The 27,426-nt window shown below is 44.7% G+C and overlaps 1 protein-coding gene across 1 annotated transcript in view; it reads left to right on the top strand.

The window, feature by feature from the left end:
* Positions 1-1,204: 1,204 nt before the first annotated feature.
* LOC149455557 (cysteine-rich venom protein-like) overlaps positions 1,205-27,426 on the top strand; it is a 34,048-nt gene continuing 7,826 nt past the window's right edge. Inside the window, exons 1-5 of the mRNA XM_089685984.1 lie at positions 1,205-1,252; positions 3,750-3,817; positions 6,954-7,073; positions 10,688-10,778; positions 15,955-16,103. Coding sequence (XP_089542110.1) covers positions 3,755-3,817; positions 6,954-7,073; positions 10,688-10,778; positions 15,955-16,103 — 423 coding nt within the window. The 5' untranslated portion in view covers positions 1,205-1,252; positions 3,750-3,754. The remainder of the gene's footprint in view (positions 1,253-3,749; positions 3,818-6,953; positions 7,074-10,687; positions 10,779-15,954; positions 16,104-27,426) is intronic.

A 27,426-nucleotide genomic window follows, 5' to 3' on the forward strand; every position in this document is an offset into this window, starting at 1 on the left:
CTGTCCTCTATCAGCATGATGTAGAGAAGAACTTTGCTTTCGGTATGAAAGCAGTGGTCTTACTGCAGAGGTCCCACACACCCCCTGTTGCTGTCCTGGGGAGATTTACCTTCACTGGGGAGATTTACCTTCACTTCATGTATTAGGGATACAACAAGAAGTGAGATAATATCTCTACAAAGTGACGGGAAATTTCCTCTTAGAGAGTTTTTACCAGAACGAGGTCTACCTATTGAAAGATAATAATGTACTTCTGGTTCTTGTGACGCCTCTGATATTTTGAATTTCTCATCACTTTCTGTCTTGGTGGCAATGGTTACCAGGACAAATCAATCAGGTGATTCTGTCTGGAAAGGACACGGACAGTAGTAAAACTTTGACGCTTCCCTTCTTAAAGCAAAACTAAAATAAAAAAAAATGGTTATTCATACTGTACCCTTTACTAACATGATGACACAAATTGCACCTAATGCAGGCCATAGACGGTTCGTTTATCGGCCTATTATTCATCTGAAAGAATAATCGGCCGATTTTTGCACCGTTAGGGGGGTAACGTCACCGGCCGATTTTCGCGGTTCCTCCTCATTTCTTTTATCGGTCAAGCTGGAAAATTTGCAAAAAACAGCCGATTTTCACAATCATTGGTGGCAACAGAATGACCGATGTTTCGTTTGTCGGCTGAAAAAATGAACCGTCTATGGCCTACATAAGGGAGCACCAACAAACAGATTTCACTGCTGGACTCCCACAAGTGTTTTAACATGTTGATAGCCTTTTGATCACTGAATACTGAATTTTCAGTGACGAGAACCTTTTCAGTATGTTTGATTACCATATTGTTTTCTCAACAGAATCTGTCCTAAAAACATGGCATCGATTAGTTTTTGCATTGTCACCATGGTTAATCGCATTGCCCAAGACTTTTGTTGGATGGATCATTTCCCAGGTGTATTCTTCACTCCTTTATTTTTATTATCATTTCCCAGAAACCACACAGAGCATCCCTTATTGTTCATAATAAAAGCTTAACAGGAGGACACTTAATAGTGGAACATTTTGAATTGGTGATCCGAGTTTAATTACATAAACCATATAAGCCACATAGGCCAATTACACAACTTTTCACATCGATGACTAAATCAATGATAGCATTGTTTTGGCTGTTATAAATAGAGGAATGTTCTTACATACTTAGAATCCTGTGTGAGATCTGAATATCCTCCACCTCTCTGAGGGACTGAGGAGTTTTCAGGTAGGTGCCTTCCAACTTTACAGGTTTGTTCACCAATAGTATAGATCAGCCTTTCTCAATCTTTTTACCCAGGAGGAATCTTTATTTTAAGGTCTCAAGGAATCCTGGCTATAAATTGTTAGATCTACAATTCTCAGTAAATAAGCTTGATTGGTAAAGTGTAGAAAGAACTAGAGCAGAGCATTTTAAAACATTCCTCGGGCTATACAACACAATAATAATCTCAAAATAAAAAGATTAACCACTTGAAGATCGTCCGCACACATTATACTGCAAATGGGTGACCCGCACATACGTCTACAGCGCTGTCTGCTTCTGGGTTTGGGGTCCGTGCATGCATGCCCCCTCCGCCACCTGCTGTGATTGTACACATCGGAAACCTGTCAGCAAGCCCTGGTCAATGAATCATGGCCAGGACCCTCTGATCACCTGTGTACAATCACAGCCTAGAGCTCTGTGTTGACAGTCAACACTGAGCTTTGTACAGAGGGAATGATCTCTCTGTTTCTCATTCCTGCAAAGCAGGTAAAAAGCAGCAGACTTTACATATAGTAAACATTGTTAGGCACACATTTAACCCCTTGATCACCCTAGATGTTAACCTCTTCCCAGCCAGTGTCATTTTTGCACACTGGTACTGAGTAGTATACCAATGTTTCTTTTCTCCCTCAGTTTTTCTCCATCATTGAACTAATGTGACCCCAGTGCTGATGGAGAGGGGCAGGGGAGGGTCAAACTAAGATGCTGTGCAGGCAGCTGACATCCTCCTTATCAACTGATGATGTCGTTGGCTGTCTGGATGTTGGAGGCTGGAAGGTCGGAATGCTGCACAATGAAAACCTGGGGCCTTGTGTAACTAAAAGGCAGGCTTGTTCCACCCGCTGAGTTTTGGGGCAATTTGTAGACATTTTGCCAAGGCACCCCCTGAATAAACCTTAAGGTACCCCAGGATGCCTGGGCACCCTGGTTGAGAAAGGTTAGGTTAGTATATAGGGCAATCAAGGGGTTAAATGTGTGCCTAACAATGTTTAGTGTTTGTACTATGTGCTGTTTTACTAAGCAATGTGCCAGTTTTTACTCCCTGCTTTTGCAGGGAGAAATAAAGTGTGACAGCACTGCTGTCTGAATAGAGCCCCATGTTGTTTACCAGTTCCACTGATCGGCTTGTGCTGCAGTGAATGACCGCACGGTCTTCCAGGTCCGCACAGGCATGCACAAGCAGACCTGAAAAAAAGCCACAATGTACAGCTACATAATTGTGCTTGTACAAGCTGACCTGCCATTGGGGAGATTTACTGTACCTTCAGAACGTAACAAGAAATTTCTCAAAAGTGAGGGAAACTCTCCTCTTAGACTGTTGTATCTGGAAAAAACCTTCTATTTGGAAGATCTCATTTTCTTCTCTAGTGATACTCCAAAAATTTGTATTTAACTGCAATGTCAGTCTCAGTGATAATGATCAGCAGGACATACAATGAGAAAGTGTATCTCCTGGATGACAACACAGACAACAATAAAAAAAGAAACATTGGCTTTAGATATATTTTAAAAGGAAACTTTAGAGAGAGAATATGTGATTTCTGAAATATGCTGAAAATGCTAATTGCTTGGTTGTAATACAGTTCTTGTTTTAATTGTTATTGACCTCAATAAATACACAAATATGTACTTTCCTCTCACTTTCCTGATCTCTATAGTTGTTCAATATCAGTGACTCTGAAAATACTGAAGCCAGTTTGTAAGCCAAACAGTAAGGTAACTAGCAAAAAAAAAAAAAAAAGTAAAAAAGTTTGCAATTCTGATTTGTCACCACAGCAGGAAATCTTTCAGCTGGGACACTTGCTCTAGTGACAACTATCTAAGGGGACATTTTCTCACTTTGGAGAGAGTTCCACTCATTTCGTCTTGGGTTTTCAGGAACTAAAGGCAAGTCTCCCCAGTGGGACACAGCAATCTGACATTGGTGCAAAGCCCTTCCATGTGTACCCTACTTTGAAAGCTAGTTATTAATTGGGGTGGTTGCCATTTTTGTTGCTTTACCTATCCCCAACTCTATCCAGAATAAAAAAGGAACCAGAACTAGGGTTTAGAATCAGAGGCATCCCTAGGGTTGGTGTCACCTAGTGCGGTAACACTTGGTGACACCCCCTCCAACGATCCCCGCAGAATGGATCAGATCTGCGGATTGAGCATAATGGACTCTGATCCTGTGGGGATCGTCGGCTTTCTTTACAACTTACTTTTTCTTGGAGTGGGTCCGGTATCACCCCATATAGGTTGCATGCCGACGATCCCCGCAGGATCCATCTTGCGGGGATTGTTGGCTTGCTTTACAACTTACCTTTTTGTGGAGCGGGTCCGGTGTCACCCCGTGCAGTCGGGTTCACCCGGTGCGGCGCGCACCCCCCGCACCTGCCTCAGGACGCCACTGTTTATAATCCTTTTATGTGGCAAACTATTGCAAAAAGTGACAACAAATGCACAAAATATGTTACAGGACAAATGAAGACCTTGCTGATCTCCATCCTTTGCCTGCTGGCCTTGATAGCACTGGCTGCTGCACAGGTATGTCATTCATATATTTTCTTTCTAGCATATACAATTATAACCACCTGAGCTCCAGAAGGTTTCATTTCCTTCATGACCAGGGCATTTTTTTTGCCATTCAGCACTGCGCTACTTTAACTGCCATTGCACATTGCAATACTGTATGCAAATAAAAATTATTTTTTTTCACACATATAGAGATTTTTTTGGTGGTATTTGATCACCAATGGGTTTTTTATTTTTTTGTGATAAATGAAAAAAGTCTGAAAATTTGAAAAAAAAAAAAATTTCTACTTTTTGTTACAAACATATCCAATAAAATCAAAGAGCACCCCCTTAGCCTGAGCAGGCAAAATCACATACTGTACATGTACATGATTTTGCCTGCAGGATTCAACCTGACACATTTTATGTACTGTGGCTGGTCGCCAAATGGATAACATATACTTTCCATCATATAAGACCCAATTTGCCTTCGCTATCCTTACCTTCCTCATTAGAATTATATGCTGCAAAAGAAACATCAGATCACCCATCTCTAAGTGCTAGTCCCTTTAATAAAGTTCTTCTGCTGAGTCAGTAAGTCATCACCCATTACAAGCATAGGATTGTACATGACCACTATCAAAATGCACACTATAGACAACAAATAAACATAAAAATATACCAACAAACAAATAATGATTGCCGGCACACATAAAAATATATAAAATGTGAATCAAGCAAAAAAAATACTTTGTTAAAGTGGAACTTCATCGCATCTAAACACCACAAACCAAAAACGCTATTCAATTCATTGTTAATATTCAAAGCAAGCTCATCCATCTATGTCTCCATTCTTTATTTTGCTGAGAAATCCTTTAGAAAAACACCTGACAGTGGCCATCTTGAGTAAGGGCGGATGATTCATGTAGCATTTACTTCCTGGAATGCATCTGCCCTTTGCTTAGGCATTGGCTGAGCTGAGAACCCTCTGTCTTCTCCTGAAGACTGCTGGGATGTATGACATTATTTGCCTAGGCATGAAAACCAGGAAGTAACTGAAGAGATGTTAAAAAAAAAAGGTTTAGGTCTATAATGGAAACCCTTCCCTTCCAACCTCTAAAACCTCAAAATATACTCTTGTCTCCACCATCCAAAATCATAGAACCACACCTAAAATATCCCTGCATTATAGCATCCCTGCAAGCTTGGCGAGACCTTCTATCTACTAAATTTAAAGATATTAAACATGTACCTACTCCAACCAATATACTACACCTCTACATCCCTTCTTTGGACCTATCTCAATGGACAAAACAAGGAATAACTAAATTAGCAGATCTCCATTTCAACCAATCTTTACTCTCCTTCAAGTCTCTCCAAACCAAATATAATATTCCTACTACTGAAAATTTTACATATTTAAGAATCGCTCAATTTTTACATACAAACAAATTATCCCACAACACCATCCTACCAATTACAGATTACACCTTTTTCACCAGACTCCAATACCCGAGTAAAGGTATTTCCACCTTCTATGCGCACCTCATCAACTCACAGTTCACTATACAAACAACCTCCCTAACCAATTGAGAAAAAATCCTTTCAACCCAAAAATCTTAAAATGCTGGGAAAATACCTTCAACATCACTTATAAAGCTACCCGATGTAGCTCCCACTGGGAGTCATATCTAAAAATACTCCATCAATGGTACCTGACCCCGATTAAACTCTCGATTTTTTATCCGAAACATACTCCTACATGTTGGAGATATTGTGGCGAACTAGGCTCAACAATCCATATTTTATGGTCATGCAAGTCACTTTGATCTTTTTGGAATACTACATTCCAATTAATATCCGAAATAAACAAATCTCCGATAGTCCCGAACCCCTTATTGGCACTACTTCACATTGGAATAGAGAAACTCTCCACCCATTCCCGAACAATTATTACCCACATACTCTTTGCAGCAAAAATTAATATTACTAGATTATGGAATACGAATAATATCCCCTCAATCACTGCATTAATTATAGACCTTAACACCCAATGTCAAATGGAAAAACTATCCGCAATTAACACCTCCTCCTACCACAAATTCAACACCCAGTGGACCCGCTGGCTAAAACACCAAAAATGTTCTATACAACACTGATGACATTTGAAGAGACGAAACCATATCCCATACCAAGACTGGTACCTCCTCAATCTCCCAGTTAGATCCTTCCCCATCTTTCCTATCCTCCCCTACCTCCCCTCCAATAACTTCCGAAATCTCACCAAAAAAGCTCATCAAATATACGCGAATACCTCTGATGATATTGCTAAATCAAGACCAACACACCATACATCCTAGAACGGAATTACTACAAAAAGATCAATCATACTTTGTCTATTGTAATATTGTATGACTGAACCATTTACCCTTTCCCTGTTTTTCCCTTATTTTCCCTTGTTTATCCTTGAAAAATTAAATAAAATTATTGAAATTAAAAAAAAAGGTTTAAATCAAGTAAATAGTATATGCTTTCCTATGTATTCACTAATGTTAGCAGCATAAAGATTAAAAATAGTCCATGTTGCTTGAGAGAGTGAAGTTCCACTTTAAGTTCACACACAGAGCTGCAGCTTAGCTCTGCCCCCTCTCTCCTCATTGGTCCACTGGATGTGATTGACAGTGGGAGCCATTGTCTCAGCCAATGAGGAGGAAGAGTCCCCGGAGAGTCTAGGCTCTCGTGAACATTGCTGGATCTCGATGGGGTTCAGTTAAGTATTGGGGGGGGGGGAGCTTGGGGGGGACTGCTGCACACAGAAGGTTTTTTTTATCTACATGCATAGAATACATGGAGGTAAAAAACTTGGAACCTTTACAACCAGGGGAAGACTGACAACTCATGGGGCCCCTGGGCAATAGGGGATCATGGGGTCCCTGTGTCCTTGCCCAAACTCAAAAGAGCCTATGAAAAAGGTACCAGGGGCATCTCGTGGGGCCCCCTACTGACCCCGGGCCCTCGGGCAGTGCCTGAGTTTCCAAATGATCAGTCCGCCCCTGTTTACAACCACTTTCATCTCCATCTGTACTGTGGCACAGCGCACACCTACTGTCCTTATAACTATTTCTGTTATTTGTGTAATGAAAATGACTGAATATGATCACTCTTCCAGGAAAATGATCCAGCAGCTAAACTGTCAACTAAGTTAGAAGCCAACCGAATGGAAGCTCTCAATGCAATAAATAAATGTAGAAGGGGAGTGAATCCAACTTCATGCAACATGGTGGAAGCGGTGAGAAAGTATTTTAATGCTCAAAGAAATTCCCCTACTGAATAGAGTATGTCACTGCTAACCTCTCCTTTTGAAAAGGTTGATTGCATGGCTGTCATGTCAATTTAATAGTGCCAATACATTGAGTGACTAATTAAAAAAAATTCAAAAGTATGGAGATTGGGAGTTGTAACTTTGCTCTGACTTCATTGACTGAATGCTTATTCCAGGGAAGGCTCAAAAAATATTGATTACAACCAAAGAACAAGAAATCTGCCTCCTGCGCTCAAGAGTGGTGAAATGATGGAAATATTTCCAGTCCTTGAAAACATCCTCACGCGCCTTGCTTCCCTATAAGGGTTGGGGAAAACCCAAGGAACTCACTGCAAAAACTAGGAAACAGAGGGTGCACCGGCCTAGTGCATTACCTAAGAGTTATCTTTACTGAGTTAAAAAGATATATACTCACAAATGACTGTGTTGACAAAGGCATATCAGTATCCAAAGCAATCACATCACTAGGTCAGCTCCCAAAGCATTAGAAGACCCTCAAATGGCTGATGCATTTCGAGGGGCGATCCCCTTTTCATCGGAGCCAATCCAAGGTCCAGGAAACCAATTCTATTGTAGGGCCTTCAGGGAAGACCCACTGGAGGGGGCTGGGGGTAAAGCTCGGCTTTTACTAGAAGAATGAATGTATGCATATAACATCATCTGTCCTTCACTTTGGACCTACTGATTGTTTTGCATGTGTTTTTCATTAGGGGGTGTTAAGGCAGTAGTAAACACCGCTTTTGAACTTTTAACTACAGGTAAGCCTATAAGACTTGCTTGTAGGTACAGTGGATATTTGCTAAAATTGCAGTGTTTAGGAGATATTCACACAGGATGCAGCTGGTGACACCAGCAGGGCGTGCGTTCTGAAGGGATGGCATACTCATGTTGCTTCTTCAGAGCCCTGTGCCATGGCCATGACTCTGGTGCACATGTGTGGGATCACGGATCGGCTATTCAAGCAGCTGCAGCTCGCAAACCTGGAAGGAAGACTGGGTGAAGATGGAAGCCCTGTCATCAGTGACAGCACGCCACTGGAGGGCTTTGTTTTTAAGGTAAGTATGCCATAATGTACTAGTTTATGGTGCATATTAGCACATTATGGATTAAATCACCCGGGCCCATAAAAGTTTACTACCACTTCAAGTATGGCTATAGCAGCCTCCAGCTCTGAGAAGTAAGCTTTGTTCAGGGGCGGATTGACAACTCATGGGCCCCCGGGCAATAGGGGATCATGGGGCCCCTGTGTCCTTGCCCAAACTCAAAAAAGCCTATGAAAAAGGTAGCAGGGGCATCTCATGGGGCCCCCTACTGACCCCGGGCCCTCGGGCAGTGCCCGAGTTTCCAAATGGTCAGTCCGCCCCTGGTTAAATGTTAGGACTCATGTACACTGCAGCTGATAAACTCACATTCAGGAGCTGTTCAGCATTTTTTTCTGCAGCTGCTGAACTCTCCCTAATGTTTTCCTATGTGTCCATGTACACTATGTCATTTACAGTCATTTACAGGCAGTTGAGTTTACAGTCGTTTCTTTGAACGCACCAAAATTGCGGCCAGAAGTAGATTTTACCAGCGTTTCAAACGCCAAATGCTTGTAAATGCGGTTAACTGCGTTTATAAGCTTTTGCGTTTAGAAGCGTTTTTTAACTGTTCCATATCAAGATGCTGTCCAGAGCCTTTTTTCATCATCAGAAATGCATGCAAAGCGTTTTCCATGTATTCAAATGGCCCCGGTACACCAGCTCAGTCAGATCCAGGTTTTGCGTGAATGAAAAAATGGTAGAACGTGCCGCATTGCTCATGATGGGATCCATAGTGAATACAACCAGAGAAGACATGTCATCTCAACACATACTGCTCTTTCTGCTTCTACTCTCTCTAATTCTCTGAAAATGTCTGAAATAGTAAATTATTTACTAATTTTCAGTGCATTCTGGGCATTTGGGAGGGTCTCTTGAGGTTATATTTTAACCACTTCCGGACACTTTTATCCCCTTCCTGTCCAGGCCAATTTTCAGATTTCAGCGCTATCACGCTTTGAATAACAATTGCGCGGTCATGCAACACTGTACCCATATGAATTTTTTAGCATTTTTTTGAGACAGATAAAGCTTTATTTTGGTGGTATTTATTCACCACTGGGATTATTATTTTTTTGCTATGTAAATAAAAAATCCAACAATTTTGAAAAAAAGTGTTTTTCTTATAAAATTTTGTAAATAAATAGTATTTCATCATAAATCTTGGCCAAAATGTATTCCGTTATCTTTTTAGTAAATAAAAAAAATAACCCAAATTAGTTTATAACCAAAAATTATAATTTTTAAACTTTTTTTTTACTTTTTTTTTTTAATTTTTATATTATTATTTATTTATGTATTTATTTTTTTACATACTGTCACCCTAGCAGTACAGTGTTCAGAAAAAATGAGGAAGGGTTGTAACAGCGCAAAGGGTTGTAACTTCACACATGTGAGTGTTTCTACATTTAGAATTGAATAAAAAGACTTATTGCATTTAGAGGCGCTTGTCTCCTTTTCTCATCTAGCAGTATAGTGTCACCAAGGTGACACCACTGTACTACTTGTTGGGGGTGATGAAGATTTTTTTTTTTACACTGATTGCTTTTACAGTCATAAAGGCTGTAAAAGAAATCATTTCTCCTTCTCTCTAGCTGCATTCTTGCAGCCATTGAGAACTACTGTGTGAGCTGTGATTGGTCACAGCTTGTCACAAGGTACAAGGCTGTTGTGCATAGCCTTGTACCATGTGACCTCTGTGATCATTTACAGATTTCACACGTAGTAAGCAATGATGTCTCAAGTGATATCTTGCGTACTACTCTGTATGTGATCACTGATTGGCCAATCAGTGATCACATGATCGGGACCTCACACAGAGGTCCCGTCCAACGATCGGTGTTCCATTGTGTCCGGAGGACACAGCAGGTACTGGATCGTGGTGCTGCACAAGCAGGGTGCAGGGAGGCCGTTTATAAACGGCCACCCAACCCTGTACTGCCACCGTCTGCCCGTTTATATACAACGGCCGGACGGGAAGTGGTTAAAAATGCTTCTAAATGCAAACATGCATAAACGTGCATAAACGCGGTATGGAAACTGACGTTTTATAACTTGCGTTTTCCAGCAGTCAGTTTCCAGCGGTCAGAAGAGTTTTCCAAATGCCCCGTGTACATGAGCCCTTAGTGTATTGTTTCAGGCAGGACTAGTATGAGGGTCAGAGGGTGCCAGGAGCTCGTTGCTCTAGACTGCTAAAGCTAATCTCCTTCTGCACTGAAGCCCAATGTATCACTGCTGCTATCCTAGGGGTCCCTGATTTGGGTTTTGGAGCTCCTTTTACAATACAAAATACCCCCAAATAAATGACTTTTAAATAGTTGCTCATTTCTAATACTGTTTGTTGATGACTAAGATGATGATGGTTTTGATTGAAAGAAGATGCGTGGTGTTCAGAACAAATAATGATTTTATTAGTGGTGATCCATTAGATATAAGTTTTAATTCTATAAAGAGAAATGATATACTCCATTAGAACAAATGCAGTTTGTTTTCCTTCCTTAGGTATGGAATATAGAGGCTGCAGATTCTTCTTTAGCATATGCAAAACGTTGCTACCTGAACCACAGTTTACCAAAACAAAGACAACTGTCAAGTAAGTTGCCTGATAACAGATTATGAATTATATGGATATAAAAAACTGACCCGTGTTGGACAGGACCAAGTTGGGATCTCCCATATGGCAAGTTTTAAAGAAGAACTCCACCTAAAGATTTCAGATAATGGCAACTGGTTATCATGTAAATATGCATAGGGAGCATTGACTGCCTGCATAGGTTTTTAAAACTTTTTTGAGTGGGAAACAGACAGAAACGTGTAGCTGCATAGCAGGGGCGGACTGACCATTTGGAAACTCGGGCACTGCCCGAGGGCCCAGGGTCAGTAGGGGACCACATGAGATGCCCCTGTACCTTTCATTGGCTTTTTCATAGGCTTTTTTGGGTGTTGGCGAGGACACAGGGGCCCCATGATCCCCTATTGCCGGTGGGCCCCATGAGTTGTCAGTCCACCCCTGCTGCATAGATACCTTCATAGCTGCATTCTTCCCAATTAGGCACTTCATGTGTGGTCACTGGGGCAGGAAGGGAGAGAAAATATCTCCAATAGAAACATAGAAATCCTGAAAACCTGACCAACATTCAAACTCTTCCTCATTCTCACTAGAAAATTGGTCTGTTTTGGGGTCCGCAACAATTTATATCTCAGCAATAAATCTTTATACTAGGCTGTCAAGGAAGCAAGCCCACAGCCACTAGCTAGCTGAGGGAAGGACCTTGTTTGGTGTGGGAGGGAATGATGGGAAGCTTACTGTGAGCCAGTAAGGCTTAGTTCACACTAGCTTTGTCAGCAGGCGTCAGACAGGCCTTTGGGAAGTGTTTTTAATGCTTCTCAAACGCCTATGAAAATTCTGCACATATCATCACACAGTGCTGTTCACACTGACGCATTAGCGACGCCTCGTGTCAAGTCAGGAGGAGTTGGAGCCTCCCATTCAAGCCTATGGTGCCGCTCCGCAAACGCCTGCCAGGCATTTGCGGTGCAGTTGTGATGCGGTTGTGAGGCGTTTGTGGAGCATTAAGACCATTTAACTTCATTATAGGCATTTGTGGTGCGGTTTTAACACTTGGCAAATGCCTATCAACCACCTCAAAACTGCACATGGGGCTTTGGGGAGCGTTAAAAACGCTTCACAAACGCCTGTCTAACGCCTGTGAAACGCTATAGGGGCGTTTGGCAAGAGTTAGAAATAAAGTCAAGTGCGAACGAGCCCTTAGATCAGCAATGGGCAAACTACGGCCCGGTGGACCTTTTAATCCGGCCCGCGGAGCGTGGCAAACATTGCCTGTCAGGATGTGTGTAGGCGGGGCAGCGTGAGGAGCGGGGCAGCGTGAGGCGGGGCAGCAGGGGAGCTAGGCTCCTCTCACAGTCCGCCCTGAAGACCGGAACGGCGCGTGAACACGGCGAGAGGAACGCGCGGAGCAAAGGTAAGTGAATTGACACAATATGGGGAATGAATTACTATAGGGGGGATGAATTACTATAGGGGGGATGAATTACTATATGGGGGATGAATTACTATATGGGGATGAATTACTATGGGGGATGAATTACTATATGGGGGATTAATTACTATGGGGGATGAATTACTATGGGGGATGAATTACTATATGGGGGATGAATTACTATATGGGGGATGAATTACTATATGGGGGATGAATTACTATGCGGGATGAATTACTATATGGGGGATGAATTACTATATGGGGGATGAATTACTATGGGGGATGAATTACTATATGGGGGATTAATTACTATGCTTACTATGGGGGAATATTACTATACTTACTATGGATGACACATACACATCATTCATCTACTCTTGGTCCGGCCCCCGGGTCCAATATATGAACCCATTGTGGCCCTCAAGTCAAAAAGTTTGCCCACCCCTGCCTTAGATACACTGTGATACACTTTTCATAGTCCGCAGTATATCTGGCCACCACTAGAGGGAGACTCCATTCCAATCTAACTGGCTGACCACACACAGGCAGATACAAATCTTACATGCAATCTGGTGCACTCCAAGTGTTGGGGAGCAGTCTAGCAGCACACACTTTTAGGATTCCTCACGCTATCCTACAAGCTAGAACCTTTGTGTTAATCACTCTATCAACTGTCCATGCACAATCCTACACCAGACATATGACTCATAGTAGCTTGCTGCCACTCTGTCTGCAGTTTGTCTGCTAGGCAATCATACACACACACAGGGGCGGACTGACAACTCATGGGCCCCCGGGCAATAGGGGATCATGGGGCCCCTGTGTCCTTGCCCAAACTCAAAAAAGCCTATGAAAAAGGTCCCAGGGGCATCTCATGGGGCCCCCTACTGACCCCAGGCCCTCGGGCAGTGCCCGAGTTTCCAAATGGTCAGTCCGCCCCTGCACACACACATACTCCATAAACCTGTATGCACGCCATTAGTCTGGTCTCCATAAATGTTGTTACCTTTCCACATTCTACTAAAAATTGATTTTTTTATCCCTCCAAAAAAAAAACTGATCTGTAGCCAATGCTCGCTCTATGATGTGTTGCTTAACCGCCTCCCGCCTGCCATATAAGGAAATGATGGACAGGCGGTGGTTCTCTCATTCTGGGAGGATGTCATATGACATCCTCCCACTCTAGCGGCGCATGCACGCCCCCAGGGGCATGCGGTGCGGCGATCGGCGCAGCGGATCTCCGATCGCAGTAAAGAGGTGATGACGTAGGCTCTGTTATGTGATCAGCTGTGTCCAATCACAGCTGATCGCATGTAAATAGGAAATGCCAGTTATCGGCAGTCCTCTCCTCATGCTAAGAGCGTGTGAGAAGAGGAGAGCCAGTAAGCGGCATTCCTCAGAGGGGACATGTATATTGATCATCAATGCATCATCAGTGCTCTGATTATCAGTGTAGCCCCATCAGTGCCACCTGTCAGTGCCCATAATTGCCACCTGTTAGTGCCCATCAATGTCACATACAGTACCAGTGCACATCAGTGTACATCAATGCCAAATATCAGTGCACATCAATGTCACATATCAGTGCACATCAATGTCACATATCAGCGCCCATCAGAGCTGCCTTTCAGTGCTGCCTATCAGTGCCAGTCAGTGTTGCCTATCAGTGCCAGTCAGTGGCGCCTATCAATGCCAGTCAGTGCCACCTTTCAGTGCCATATATGAGTGCTGCCTTTCAGTGCCCATCAGTTATGCCTGTCAATGCCCATCAGTGCCTCCTCATCAGTGCCACCTATCAGTGCCCATCAGTTCAGCCACCGCTTAATTAGCTAGTTATAGACTTGGGCGGTGGCCATTTTTATTTGCATGTTGGAGTTTAGGTACGTGGGTGCACTAGGACACCCTGGCTGCCATTGTGCTATATGCTGGGTGTCCTTTGCACTCCTGTGCCTTTAAGAGGGGTGGGCTCCCTCAGGTCCACCTGCCGTTGATGTATCCATTAAATACATGTACCTCTACTATGGGGGCTCTCAAATTGTAGAGTTAGGACCACAGATTATCAGAGTGCCGTGACGTGGCTCTGTGGCTTACGTATGTATTTGCAAATGTGTGCTAACTAAACCCCTGTTATAAACAAACGCATACTGTTAGACAGGTTAATTTGGTTGTTGGCAAGCTGGCTGGCGAGTTGTCCAGGAACATTGTTCTCTCCCCTTCATTCATAATGCTTCCAAAGCCCCTATAAGTCATGAGTTTAGCGCTCTGGAGGAGATCTTGTGCTAGAATTATTGCTCTCACTCCAGTTTGAGCGGCAATACGTAATGTGTATGTTGCAATTGATGGTTTCACATGTAGGCACTCCCATTGCGTGGGTTTACATTCATATATGTGGGGGTGGGGTGGCCTCAAAATTTTTTGTTTTCGTGGGGATGTTATGTGCTTGGGTGCAACTTTATTTTTTTTGCATCAAAAAACGGTTTTTCTTGCTTAACCTTTGTTTCATCACATAGGAGACACAAAGTCCCCTATGTGATTATTTGTAGGTGACAGGTTCTCTTTAATGAGACATGAAGGGTCTAAAAGACCCTGCATGTTTCCTCTGGACTCCACGGAATGCATTGCAATGCAGATCACATTGCAATCAGGGGCGGACTGACCATTTGGAAACTCTGGTACTGCCCAAGGGCCTGGGGTCAGTAGGGGGCCCCATGAGATGCCCCTGAGACCTTTTTCATAGGCATTTTTGAGTTTGGGCAAGGACACAGGGGCCCCATGATCTCCTATTGCCCGGGAGGCCCCATGAGTTGTCAGTCCACCCCTGATTGCAATACATTCCTCCCTGGCTATTCTAGGCAGGGAAAGTGACAGGGGTGACCAGGAAGTGGCGTCATACATGTTGCTTTCCGGGTCACAGCAAGAAGAGGAGGAGAGCGGATGTGTGTCCACTCTCCTCCTTCCCCTCCACCTGCTGGCACCCGCCATGTCAGCCATTACATGGTGGGAGTGTGCATGCAGGGGCAGGGCATTGCTACCGTGGGTGTGTAGAAGCAATCTGGTAGCAACACAGCCACCTGACTGCTTCCACTTGACAGGCAGGAATCTACTTGTCAGTTTTATATGCAATATCGGTGGCTGCGGCCACAAGATGCGTGTAACCCCCCGGCTGTGAGGTCCGAATGGACCTGGCAGCGAAAGAGCTAAGGAAATGTGACGGAAATTACGTTTTTTTTAATAAAAATGTTTTCCTATTTAACCCTTAATTAGAGGGTCTCCCCTTGGCTATTTTTTTCCTGACTATTTATTTATTTTATTTTTTAAATTTTTTTCTAACCATTATTAAAATTTCAATTTAAACTTTTGTGTTAAAAGAAGTGCAAAATTGGCAAAAGAGCTGTTATTCCGTTAGTAACAAACTTTGCATCGTGTTGTATAATATATAGTGTTTTTTTTCTACAGTTACATTTTTATTATATCATTGATCAAGGTTGAAAAAAGTGGGCTTTATTATTTTTGTTACTTTTCTATTAATTGCATACAAAAAAAATATTTTTGCAGGACAGTATTACTGAAAGAAAGCCTTGTTTGTCCCAAAAAGCCTCAATATATGACTTTTCTGAATAAACAGACCCATAGTAATTGAAAAATGAGTCTGCTCCATGGAGGTTGGGGGAATTTACTGGTGTGAGAGCTGCAGTGGTTACCCAGGGAAAAGGAAATATATATTATTGTTTATCAATATTGACTATACCTTTTTTGCAATATGTACAGATGGAATAGATTGTGGAGAAAATCTTTTTTTTTCCTCATATCCTGCATCATGGACTGAAGTTATTGGTGCACATTGTGGTGAGTCCGCAAATTTTGTATTTGGCAAAGGAGCCGACCCACCAAATGCTGTAACAGGACATTATACACAGGTATGCTTTATTTTAAAATGTTATTTTATAGCAATAGCTTAAGACACCAGATATTATGTTGTGCAACTAGAAATAAGAAACAAATAGGTGCATAGGGAGAGGAATGGAAGGACTAATTCTATATATGCAAAATATGCAAAACCACCACTGCATGCTTACTACAGAACCAAATAACGTGTTTGTAATGCTTCAGCTTTAAATTAAAAAACCAAACATTTCCCACCTGCTGTGTACAATGTATTTGCACGGAGCAGCCTCGATCCTCATCTTCTCTGGTCCCCCACCAGTGCTCCTGGGTCCTTCTCTTCAACCAGTGCCTCCATAGGAATCCACATCCTATGGGGGCACTCATGCGAGCCGGCTCCCAAGACCCACTGCCAGTGTTCATAGATACAGACAGTGGGGCACAGCCACGCCCCCTGCTCCCTCGTCACAGAGTTATATATTTTTTTTTATTTTAATAAAATACAATATTAAATATACTTTTATATATCATTAAAAACGCTATCTAATGTGCTCATAAGCATCTGAGGTACAACACTCAATGATTTTCTAAAATAGTAGAGAATCTTCATTGCTTGGTTTATTTTGAATACCCAATCATGTGCAGGTGAAATAACCAGGAACTTGCTTTCCGCATGATTTGATAATTGAAGTGAATGTATTGAGTGAAGATATTGAACGCATTTAGAAAATCATTTTTATGTTAGCAGCCTATCATATGCCATATGCCCAAGTTCTTGCTGGATTTCTTAATGAGCATCATTTGTGGGCAGTTTTAGATATGTAAAGGGTAATTTACAATGTTTTCACAGAAAACACTGTGTGTTGACATATAAAGTAAGAAATACATACCACAAGCAGGTGGTCTCTTTTACATAGTTACATAGTTAGTCTGTCTGAAAAAAATCAAAAGTCCATCCAGTTCAGCCAAAAAAAGTTATAATCCTACACCCACAGTTGATCCAGAGGAAGGCAAAAAAACCCAGCAAAGCATGATGCAATTTGCTGCTGCAATGAAACAAATTCCTTCCTGATCCCCCGAGAGACAATCGGATATTCCCTGGATCAACGTTACCTATAAATGTTAGTATCCAGTTATATTCTGTGTATCTAAGAAACAATCCAGGACTTTTTGGAAGCAATCCACTGAGCTGGCCAGAACCAACTCTTGAGGGAGTCTAATCCACATTTTCACAGCTCTCATGGTGAAGAAACCTTTTGTTTGGAGATTACATTTCTTTTAGGACCCTAAACAAAACTGTTTTGGTGCCACTTGGTGTTCACTATAATATGTCACTTTTAGGTAAGGGGATTGGGTTGAAGAAACAGCTCGGTATTAAATAAGCATTGCGCTCTCCCACAACCTATGGTCAGGGATGAAAAATGATAAATGATAGGGTTTTTTTGTACTAGTAGACCATTTTACACTTTCCGAAGGTCACTGAGCATCATCATAGTATCAAAGTATAACTAAAGGCAAAATGTTTTTTTTTTTGTTGGTTTAACCACTTCCTGACCGGCCGTTGTATATAAACGGCCGGACGGTGGCACTGCAGGGTCGGGTGGCCGTCTATAAACGGCCTCCCTGCACCCTACTTGTGCGCGCTCCCTGGGAGCGCGCAGCAACGCGATCCGGTGCCCGCTGTGTCCTCCGCACACAGTGAAACACTGATCGTCGAACGGGACCTCTGTACGAGGTCCCAATCATGTGATCACTGATTGGCCAATCAGTGATCACATGCAAAGTAGTAAGCAAGATGTCACTTCTGACATAATTGCTTACTATGTGTGAAATCTGTGAATGATCACAGAGGTCACATGGTACAAGGCTATTCACAAAAGCCTTGTACCATGTGACAAGCTGTGACCAATCACAGCTCACTCAGTTCTTCTCAATGAGTGCAAGAATGCACACAGAGAGAAAGAAAAATGATTGCTTTTACATCCTATATGGGTGTAAAAGCTATCAGTGTAAAAAAAAAAAATCTTCATCACCCCTCACAAGTAGTACAGGGTCACCATGGTGACACTGTACTGCTAGGGTGATAGTATGTAAAAAAAAAAAAAATAATATAAAAAAATAAAATAAAAATGTAAAAAAAAATGTTTAAAAATTATAATTTTTGCTTATAAACTAATTTGGATTTTTTTTTTTACTAAAAAGATAACAGAATAAATTTTGTCTAAGATTTATGATGAAATATTATTTATTTGCAAAATTTTATAAAAAAAACACTTTTTTTCAACATTTTTGGACATTTCATTTACATAGCAAAAAAAATACAAATCCCAGTGGTGAATAAATACCACCAAAATAAAGCTTTATCTATCTCAAAAAAAGGTAAAAAATTCATTTGGGTACAGTGTGGCATGACCGCGCAATTGTCATTCAAAGTGTGATAGCGCTAAAAGCTGAAAATTGCCCTGGCCAGGAAGGGGGTAAAAGTGTCCGGTCTGGAAGTGGTTAAATAGAGTGGTGAGGGGTTATATCCCTTGTCAGGTTATCATTGCTCAGATCCAAATGTAGCGCTCACCCCCAAAAGGGCCTGCTGATTTGGTCCCAATGTTCTTTCCCCAGTTAGTGTACTAGCAGCCATGCACACAGTGGCATTCACTCCTCTGGCTCATGAAACAGTTCAGGGGTATCCTATTTATGATGCTTTATTAATCCCTGTTAGCTTCGTGAGGCAGAGTTCAATGGTCAGTATGCTGTGATGCAGATTTGCCTTGTACCTGTAGAAATCAGTAAGTAGTATGTAGTGGCAGGATAAATTGCAGTGCTATGTATGTAGTGTTAGTTGGTGAGCAGTATGTAGTCTTGGTCAGTGAGCCGTATGTAGTGCCAGTTAATGAGCAGCATGTAGTGCCAGCCAATGAGCAGTCAGGTAGCAGTATGTAGTACCAGTCAGTGACCAGTATGTAGTGCTGGTCAAGTAGCAGTATGTAGTGCCAATCAGTGGTCACGTAGAATTCCTTATGGAGAAGCCTTTCTCCTCAGCCACTTACCACACCACTGGAGATGAAGAGAGACTTGCAGGACTGCTATCTCTGCGCCTCTTCCATCTTCAACTGCTGGATCTGCCCTAGCAGCCACCTGTGCAAGGAGAAATAGAAAAGTGACCACAACTCTGATCCCACCCACCCTCCCTGAACTCCAGGGAGAGGAGTGGAGAGCATCACAGACAGCTCTGGAACCCCCGCTGACCTGTACCTCCTGAGGAGGCAAGTGAGGACAACCAAGGAAGCTGTGCAGGCTCCCAATGTCCCCATTAGCAACCAATGATAATATTGGTTGGTAGGATGCGGGCAGGCAGCCTAGCACAGGGTGACTGCATATTTTTTCAACCTGTGGCTCTGTGGAAAAAAAAAAAAGACTTGGATCAAATAGCTTGATGAAAGACAACTTTTTTTTCACAGAGCCACGCTTTTACACTTTTTAGCGTTTTGCCACCGCACCCTTAATAAGCCCCAATGGCACCCCAGGGTGAACCAACACCCAGGATGAAAAAAGCAGCTCTAGATTAATAAAATGAGCAGTGTTTTGAATTTTCTTTGGAGAGCAGATGGTCTTTATCTCTGGATTTTTGCAGTCTATGAGACATAGCACAAGCCCTAATTTTGTCTAATTAAGCCTTGATAAGGGGCTATAATGGAACAATGTTTAAAAATTGAAGTCTGTTGGGTCCCACAAGTACATGGACAGAATGTGTGCAATGGTGTAGGAAAAACCTAAAGTCAAGATTGCTCCTGTGTCAACACCATAGAATAACAATTATAGAAACTGTCAGTGCTTATAACACCTGGACAAGTGGCAACCATGGCTGTAGAGAGCAGGGGAATGTTCAGGAGATCTTGACTGGCCTTCCCATTCCATTTAACTTGACAATGACCCCTTTAAAACTAAACTTTAGGTCTACGTATACAATTATAGAGGCATTCAGTAGGGAAAAGTATTAGAGTCAGCTGTTATAACATGGTGGTGCTCTGCTCCAGGTTATGTGACCTTCACTCACAATTATGTCCTGTGGCCTTCACGCACAATTATGTCCTGTGGCCTTCACGCACAATTATGTTATGTGGCCAGCACTGTGAACTCTAGTTGCCAGAGAGCTTTCATGTACTTGACTGAAGGCTCTTCTCTCATCACTAGGGACGAGCTCCCGGTTTGCTTGTTCAGGCATTCATCTGAATATGGAACATTTAGCTGAATGTTATATATAACAGCATTTTTTTGTTTCAGTACCATATATGACAACTTCCTTCTTCCCCTTTTAATGGTTTTTAAGGAAGCAATAGGATCTGGTACTTGGCATGTCTACAGCAACTAGTGTTGTCACTCAGCACCATGAGTTTGTTGTCTGGGAATCCTTGGCAATGTAAACAAAGATATGGTCACTTGGTCATATTTTGGCAATTGCATTGAACAGCATGGCCGTTTCCATCCCTTTCTTTACATTCCAGATAACAGTTCAGGGGGTTGGTGTGTTTTTTTGTTTTGACCAGTCCATGGGTATCGTTCCATCATGATTGACATGGATTTGCATCAGTGGATTATATAACTGACGATGATCCCATAAAGAATTTTTGGGGCTTTTTATTATTTATTAAAGGATCGTCAAAAAGTGTGTGTCTATTTAGAATTTTTTTTATGAATTAGTAGGGATGTCATGTACCACTTAATCTTTCATGTGGGGATGGGGGGACTGGTATCTGGGGGGCCCCCTTATTTTCAAAGGTGCTTCAAGATTCTGATAAGCCCTCACCTGCACACCCCTGCAACCATCTGGCCAGAGTTGTGGGAAAGAGACCATTGTCCTTATCGACATGGGGACAAGGTACTTTGCTGGCTGGAGTCCCTTCTGGCAAGGTGCTCTGCCAATACTGAGGGCATGTGGTTTGGTATGGTTCAGGAGCTGAGCACATGCTTGCCCCTCTCTTTTTTGGCCAGGCTGCATACATGCATAAGGGCCTGGTATAAACTTTGGGGGGGCACAGTGCTTTTTCTTTCTTGTCTTTTATATGAGGTTTCCATTCAAATTAATGCCAGATGAAGCACCTTTAAGCATTTGCACTCCAGAGAGGGCCCCCCCCCCAACTTCCTGAAAAAGCCATTTTTTGCATTACAGCGCTGCGTTATTTTAACTGACAATTGCGCGGTCATGCAACTCTGCACCCAAATGAAATGTACGTCCTTTTTTTGCCACAAATTGAGCTTTCTTTCAATGGTTTTTGATTGGCTGTGCATTCTTTATTTTTTACGCTATAAAAAAAAGGCCGACAATTTTGAGAAAAAAAACTAATTTTTTTTTACTTTTTGCTATTAAATATATCCAGTAAAAAAATTTTAAAAATCAAATTTCATCATAAATTTAGGCCAAAATGTATTCTCCTGCATGTTTTTGCTAAAAATAATTCCAATACGTGTAAATTAATTGGTTTACGTGAAAGTTATAGCATTTACAAATGGCAGTATATATATTGGGATTTTTAAATTTATTTTTTATTTTTACTAGTAATGGCAGTGATTAGCGACTTATAGCAGGACTGCGGCTGGCATTCTGACTAGAGATGAGCGAATCGAACATGACGAAGTGGAATTCGTTTCGAAGATTAGGAAAAATTCGATTCGCGCCGAATCCGAAAATTAGCAAACTTCGGGCGCACGAATCAAATTTTCCCAAAAATGGCGGCGACATGTGTGGCGACGGAGCAGGGATCTCTGGGAAGGCGCGCAGACAAGGCGCGCTGACCCATAATGCATTCATTCATGACATGTGATCGCATTAGCCAATCAGCAGCCAGCCAGCCAGCACTGTGTAATGGTGGAGCTATAAATCGCGGCCATCTTAGAATTCTCCATTAGCCTCCGGTCATTCAAGAGAGACAGACCTCTGTGTATTAGGGACAGAGTTAGGGCCACAGAGACTTTAGGGACACAGAATCGTTACTCAGGGACACAGAATCGTTACTCAGGGACATAGAATCGTTACTCAGGGACACACAATCGTTACTCAGGGACACACAATCGTTACTCAGGGACACAGAATCGTTACTCAGGGACACAGAATTGTTACTCAGGGACACAGAATCGTTACTCAGGGACAGACACAGAATTGTTACTCAGGGACACAGAATTGTTACTCAGGGACACAGAATCGTTATTCAGGGACAGACACAGAATTGTTACTCAGGGACACAGAATCGTTACTCAGGGACACAGAATTGTTACTCAGGGACACAGAATTGTTACTCAGGGACACAGAATCGTTACTCAGGGACAGACACAGAATCGTTACTCAGGGACAGACACAGAATCGTTACTCAGGGACACAGAATCGTTACTCAGGGACACAGAATTGTTACTCAGGGACACAGAATTGTTACTGAGGGACACAGAATTGTTACTGAGGGACACAGAATCGTTACTGAGGGACACAGAATTGTTACTCAGGGACACAGAATTGTTACTCAGGGACACAGAATCGTTACTCAGGGACACAGAATTGTTACTCAGGGACACAGAATTGTTACTGAGGGACACAGAATCATTACTGAGGGACACAGAATCATTACTGAGGGACACAGAATTGTTACTCAGGGACACAGAATTGTTACTAAGGGACACAGAATTGTTACTCAGGGACACAGAATCGTTACTCAGGGACACAGAATCGTTACTCAGGGACAGAGACAGAATTGTTACTGAGGGACACAGAATCGTTACTGAGGGACACAGAATCGTTACTCAGGGACACAGAATCGTTGAATTAAAGAGTATGTCAGACAACACGCAGAGGAGTGGCAGAGGAGGCAATGTTTCAGGAGGGAGCAGACGTGGCAGCAGAGGAAGGGGTCGAGGCAGCACTAGTCGCAGCCAGAGGCCAGTGCTCCCGGTGTCATCCAGCGGTCGTGTCTCCACCGACAACCCTGCCGTCATCGATTGGTTGGCTCGGTCGTCTTCCTCTTCCCAGGTCACCTCTGACACCTACAGCCAACGGTCGGTGGGTACGTTAGACACAACCGTTAGTTGGCATGGCCCGGGAGCAAGCCCACTGAAATCACGTGTCCTCTACCTGCCCCTGTCCTTTGGTGTTCCCTCACCAAGCGAAGTATCACATGCTGTGGGCTCAGCCCCACTGTACAGTGAGGAAGAGCTAACAGAGGGCGGTCAGGAACGGGGGGAGACATCCGCCTCTTCAGCAGCCAGGCGAAGAAGTAGTGGCGAGGAGAGTGGCTCGGTAGCCGGTCTAGAGACAGGTCTGTCTCCTGACCCACACGCAGCCGAGGGGGCTAGTAATGAGGCGGAGACCCTAATTGATGATGATGAGGCTGATCGCACTTGGCAGCCTCGTCATCATCAGGCTATTGCTTCCGCATCATCAGGAGAAGAGGGTGCCAGCTTGCCAGCGAGCAAAACAGTCGGTGGGTTGCCCAGGAGGCAGCAGGGTCGCAGCAGTGTCAGTGGAGGCAAACGGCCACGGAGTAGAGCACCAGCTCCACTGCAGCCTACCACCACGGCCAGTAGTGGTGCCGGTGTGCACGGAGGAAGTAGCAGTCAGCCAGTGAGGAGTAGCGGGGGCAAAGTTTTCTACTCGGCGGTGTGGCAATTTTTCGTCAAGCCGCCCGAGGAAGTAAACGTAGCCGTATGTTGACTATGTGGCCAGAAAGTCAAGCGTGGCCAGGGGGCCCATGTTGGGACTACAGCATTGCGTCAGCATATGCAGCGTCGCCATTCGGTGGCCTGGGAAAACCGTGATAAAGATACGGCGGTTCTGCCTGCCCCAGCCCCCGCTCCATCACCCGCTCCGTTACTTGCTCCGTCACCCGACGTCAATCGCCCTCTATCAGCCAGTCAAGGCTCCAACACCTCTGCTGAGGGGAGTTGTCGCTCGTTGGCATCTTCCGCTCGTTCAGATGCTCCTTCTCCTGCTACTCCTCTTCACGGATCCCGTCAGCAGTCTTTCTTGGAATCCGTTTCCAAGAGACAACAGTTTGCAAGCACGCACCCGACGGTGCAGAAGCTGAACGTCCTCCTGTCCAAGTTGCTGGTGCTGCAGTCCCTCCCTTTCCAAGTGGTGGACTCAGCACCTTTCCGAGAAATGATGGCTTGTGCCGCGCCGCGGTGGAGAGTGCCAAGCCGGCGTTTCTTCGCCAAAAAGGCAGTGCCAGCCCTGCATTCACATGTAGAAGAGATGGTGGGCCAGTCTTTGAGCATGTCGGTCTCTGCCAAAGTGCACGGCAGCGCCGACGTGTGGAGCTGTAACTACGGTCAGGGACAGTACATGTCATTTACGGCCCACTGGGTGAACGTGGTTGGACAGGTCACGCCGCTTTTGCCTCCACGTTTGCACGTCCTTGGTCCAGCAAAGATGTCCGCCTCTACCACCTCTTCTTCCGCCGTGTCCTCAGCCGCCACCCCCGTGCCAAGTCCCATTACCCGACCGGCATATCACATGTGCAGGGCGCAACAGTGTCACGCTGTGCTGCACCTGGTATGCCTTGGCGAACGTAGTCACACAGGGGAGGAACTTCTGAGTGTAATGAACAGAGAAATCGACAGATGGCTGTCTCCGCGCAAACTGAAAATCGGAACCATGTTGACCGACAACGGAAAGAACATGGTGTCTGCTCTGCGTCAAGGAAGGTTGTGCCATGCGCCATGCATGGCTCACGTGTTCAATCTGGTTGTCAAGCGGTTCCTAAAATCCACCATCCTACTGCAAGACATCCTTAAAATGTCACGTAAACTTTGCATGCATTTCAGACATTCCTACACCGCAAAGCACACCCTCCTTGAGCTGCAGCGGCAGAACAGAATTCCACAGCATCGCCTGATCTGCGACGTTGCAACAAGGTGGAATTCAACCCTACATATGCTAGACCGCCTTTACAAACAGCGAAAAGCCATCACCGATTTCCTGATGTTACAAGCGGATAAAGGTACTCCCCTGTGTAACTTAGATGTCAGCCATTGGCAGCTCATGCGTGACACCTGCCGCTTGCTCAGGCCCTTTGAGGAGGCCACGCTATTCGTGAGTCGGCAGGACTATGGGATGAACGACGTCATTCCTCTGTTGCACGTCCTGGAACAAATGCTGTTAACAATGGCTGGTCAGGGTGCGGTAGACGTGGCGCACAGATCTCAACGCCACATGACCCCTGTGGGGGCAGGACAGGAAGAAGAGGAGGAGGTAGAGGAGAACATTGGTGCTCAGGAATTATTGAGTGAAATGGGTGGTTTTTCCACTCAGCGGACAGGAGTGGAGGAGCAGGAGCATCTGGTAGAGGAGGAGGAGGAGACAGAGGACCCAGACGCACCATGGCAGTATGCTGTGGAGATGGAGGCAGGGAGTCCCTCGCATTCCTTGGCACAAATGGCCCATAGCATGCTCGGTTGCTTGCGTAGCGACAGCCGAATAATAGCCATCAGACAGAGGGATGACTTTTGGCGGTTCACCTTGTTGGACCCTCGCTACCGTTCAAAAATGGTGGCCTTTTTCACACCTGCTGAGAGGGAGGCCAAAATAAATTACTATAAAAACCACCTATGTAGTCAGTTGGTCTCTGCCTTTCTGCGCCAACGTCCATCCTCAGACACTGTGGGCCCTGTGCGCTCGCGTTCCGCTGCCATGGCAGCAGGGGAGGGGTGGGGTGGTAGGAGCAGTGGCAGCTCCACCAGCAGCGGCTGCCTCAGTCTGCAGTCGATGATGAGTAGCTTTCTTCACCAGCGCAGTGAGGAAACTACTAACCAGCCGCAGCAGCAGCAGCATCAGGTGGACCTGGAGCAGGACCTCAAACAACAGGCTTGTGCCTACTTGGACAGCACCCTGCCAACCGAGGTAGACAATCCCCTTGACTACTGGGCAACGAAACTTGACCTTTGGCCCCAACTAGCTGAATTTGCCCTTGAAAGGCTGTCATGCCCGGCCAGTAGCGTGGCATCGGAGCGCGTGTTTAGTGCGGCAGGAGGTATTGTAACTCCGCGGAGGACACGACTGTCCACCCAAAGTGTGGAGAGACTCACGTTTGTGAAAATGAATCAGGCGTGGATTAGTCTGGATTTCAAACCACCAGTTCCTGACACAACTGACTAAATCCGCCATGAATCATGCCCCAAACATGTTATTATTTTTAACATAGGCCTCTGTATGGCCTTCAATTTAAGCTGCTTACGCTTCGCCACTCTGCCATGGGCCCCTGTACCGCCTCCTCTTGCTGCTGCCAGGTCCAGAGTGTGTCATGGGTCCCTGTACGGCCTCCCATTGCTGCTGTCTCCATCGCCACACTCTGTCATGTGCCACTTTCAGGTCTCCTCACACTGCTGGTGGGTTCCATTTTGTCATAGGGTGCTGGCAGATTACAGGCCTCCCATTGCTGCTGCCAGGCCCGTAATCTGCCATGGGCCCCCGTACCGACTCCTCATGCTGCTGCCAGGCCCGTAATCTGTCATGGGCCCCTGTACCGCCTCCTCATGCTGCTGCCAGGTCCAGAGTGTGTCATGGGTCCCTGTACGGACTCCCATTGCTGCTGTCTCCATCGCCACACTCTGCCATGTGCCACTTTCAGGTCTCCTCACACTGCTGGTGGGTTCCATTTTGTCATAGGGTGCTGGCAGATTACGGGCCTCCCATTGCTGCTGCCAGGCCCGTAATCTGCCATGGGCCCCCGTACCGACTCCTCATGCTGCTGCCAGGCCCGTAATCTGTCATGGGCCCCTGTACCGCCTCCTCATGCTGCTGCCAGGTCCAGAGTCTGTCATGGGTCCCTGTACGGCCTCCCATTGCTGCTGTCTCCATCGCCACACTCTGCCATGTGCCACTTTCAGGTCTCCTCACACTGCTGGTGGGTTCCATTTTGTCATAGGGAGCTGGCAGATTACGGGCCTCCCATTGCTGCTGCCAGGCCCGTAATCTGCCATGGGCCCCCGTACCGACTCCTCATGCTGCTGCCAGGCCCGTAATCTGTCATGGGCCCCCGTACCGACTCCTCATGCTGCTGCCAGGCCCGTAATCTGTCATGGGCCCCTGTACCACCTCCTCATGCTGCTGCCAGGTCCAGAGTGTGTCATGGGTCCCTGTACGGCCTCCCATTGCTGCTGCCAGGCCCGTAATCTGCCATGGGCCCCCGTACCGACTCCTCATGCTGCTGCCAGGCCCGTAATCTGTCATGGGCCCCTGTACCGCCTCCTCATGCTGCTGCCAGGTCCAGAGTGTGTCATGGGTCCCTGTACGGCCTCCCATTGCTGCTGTCTCCATCGCCACACTCTGCCATGTGCCACTTTCAGGTCTCCTCACACTGCTGGTGGGTTCCATTTTGTCAT

Source organism: Staurois parvus, unplaced genomic scaffold (assembly GCF_062004578.1).
Source record: "Staurois parvus isolate SC_StPar_1 unplaced genomic scaffold, SC_StPar_1.0 ptg000390l, whole genome shotgun sequence".
In the NCBI taxonomy this organism is placed as follows: Eukaryota; Metazoa; Chordata; class Amphibia; order Anura; family Ranidae; genus Staurois; species Staurois parvus.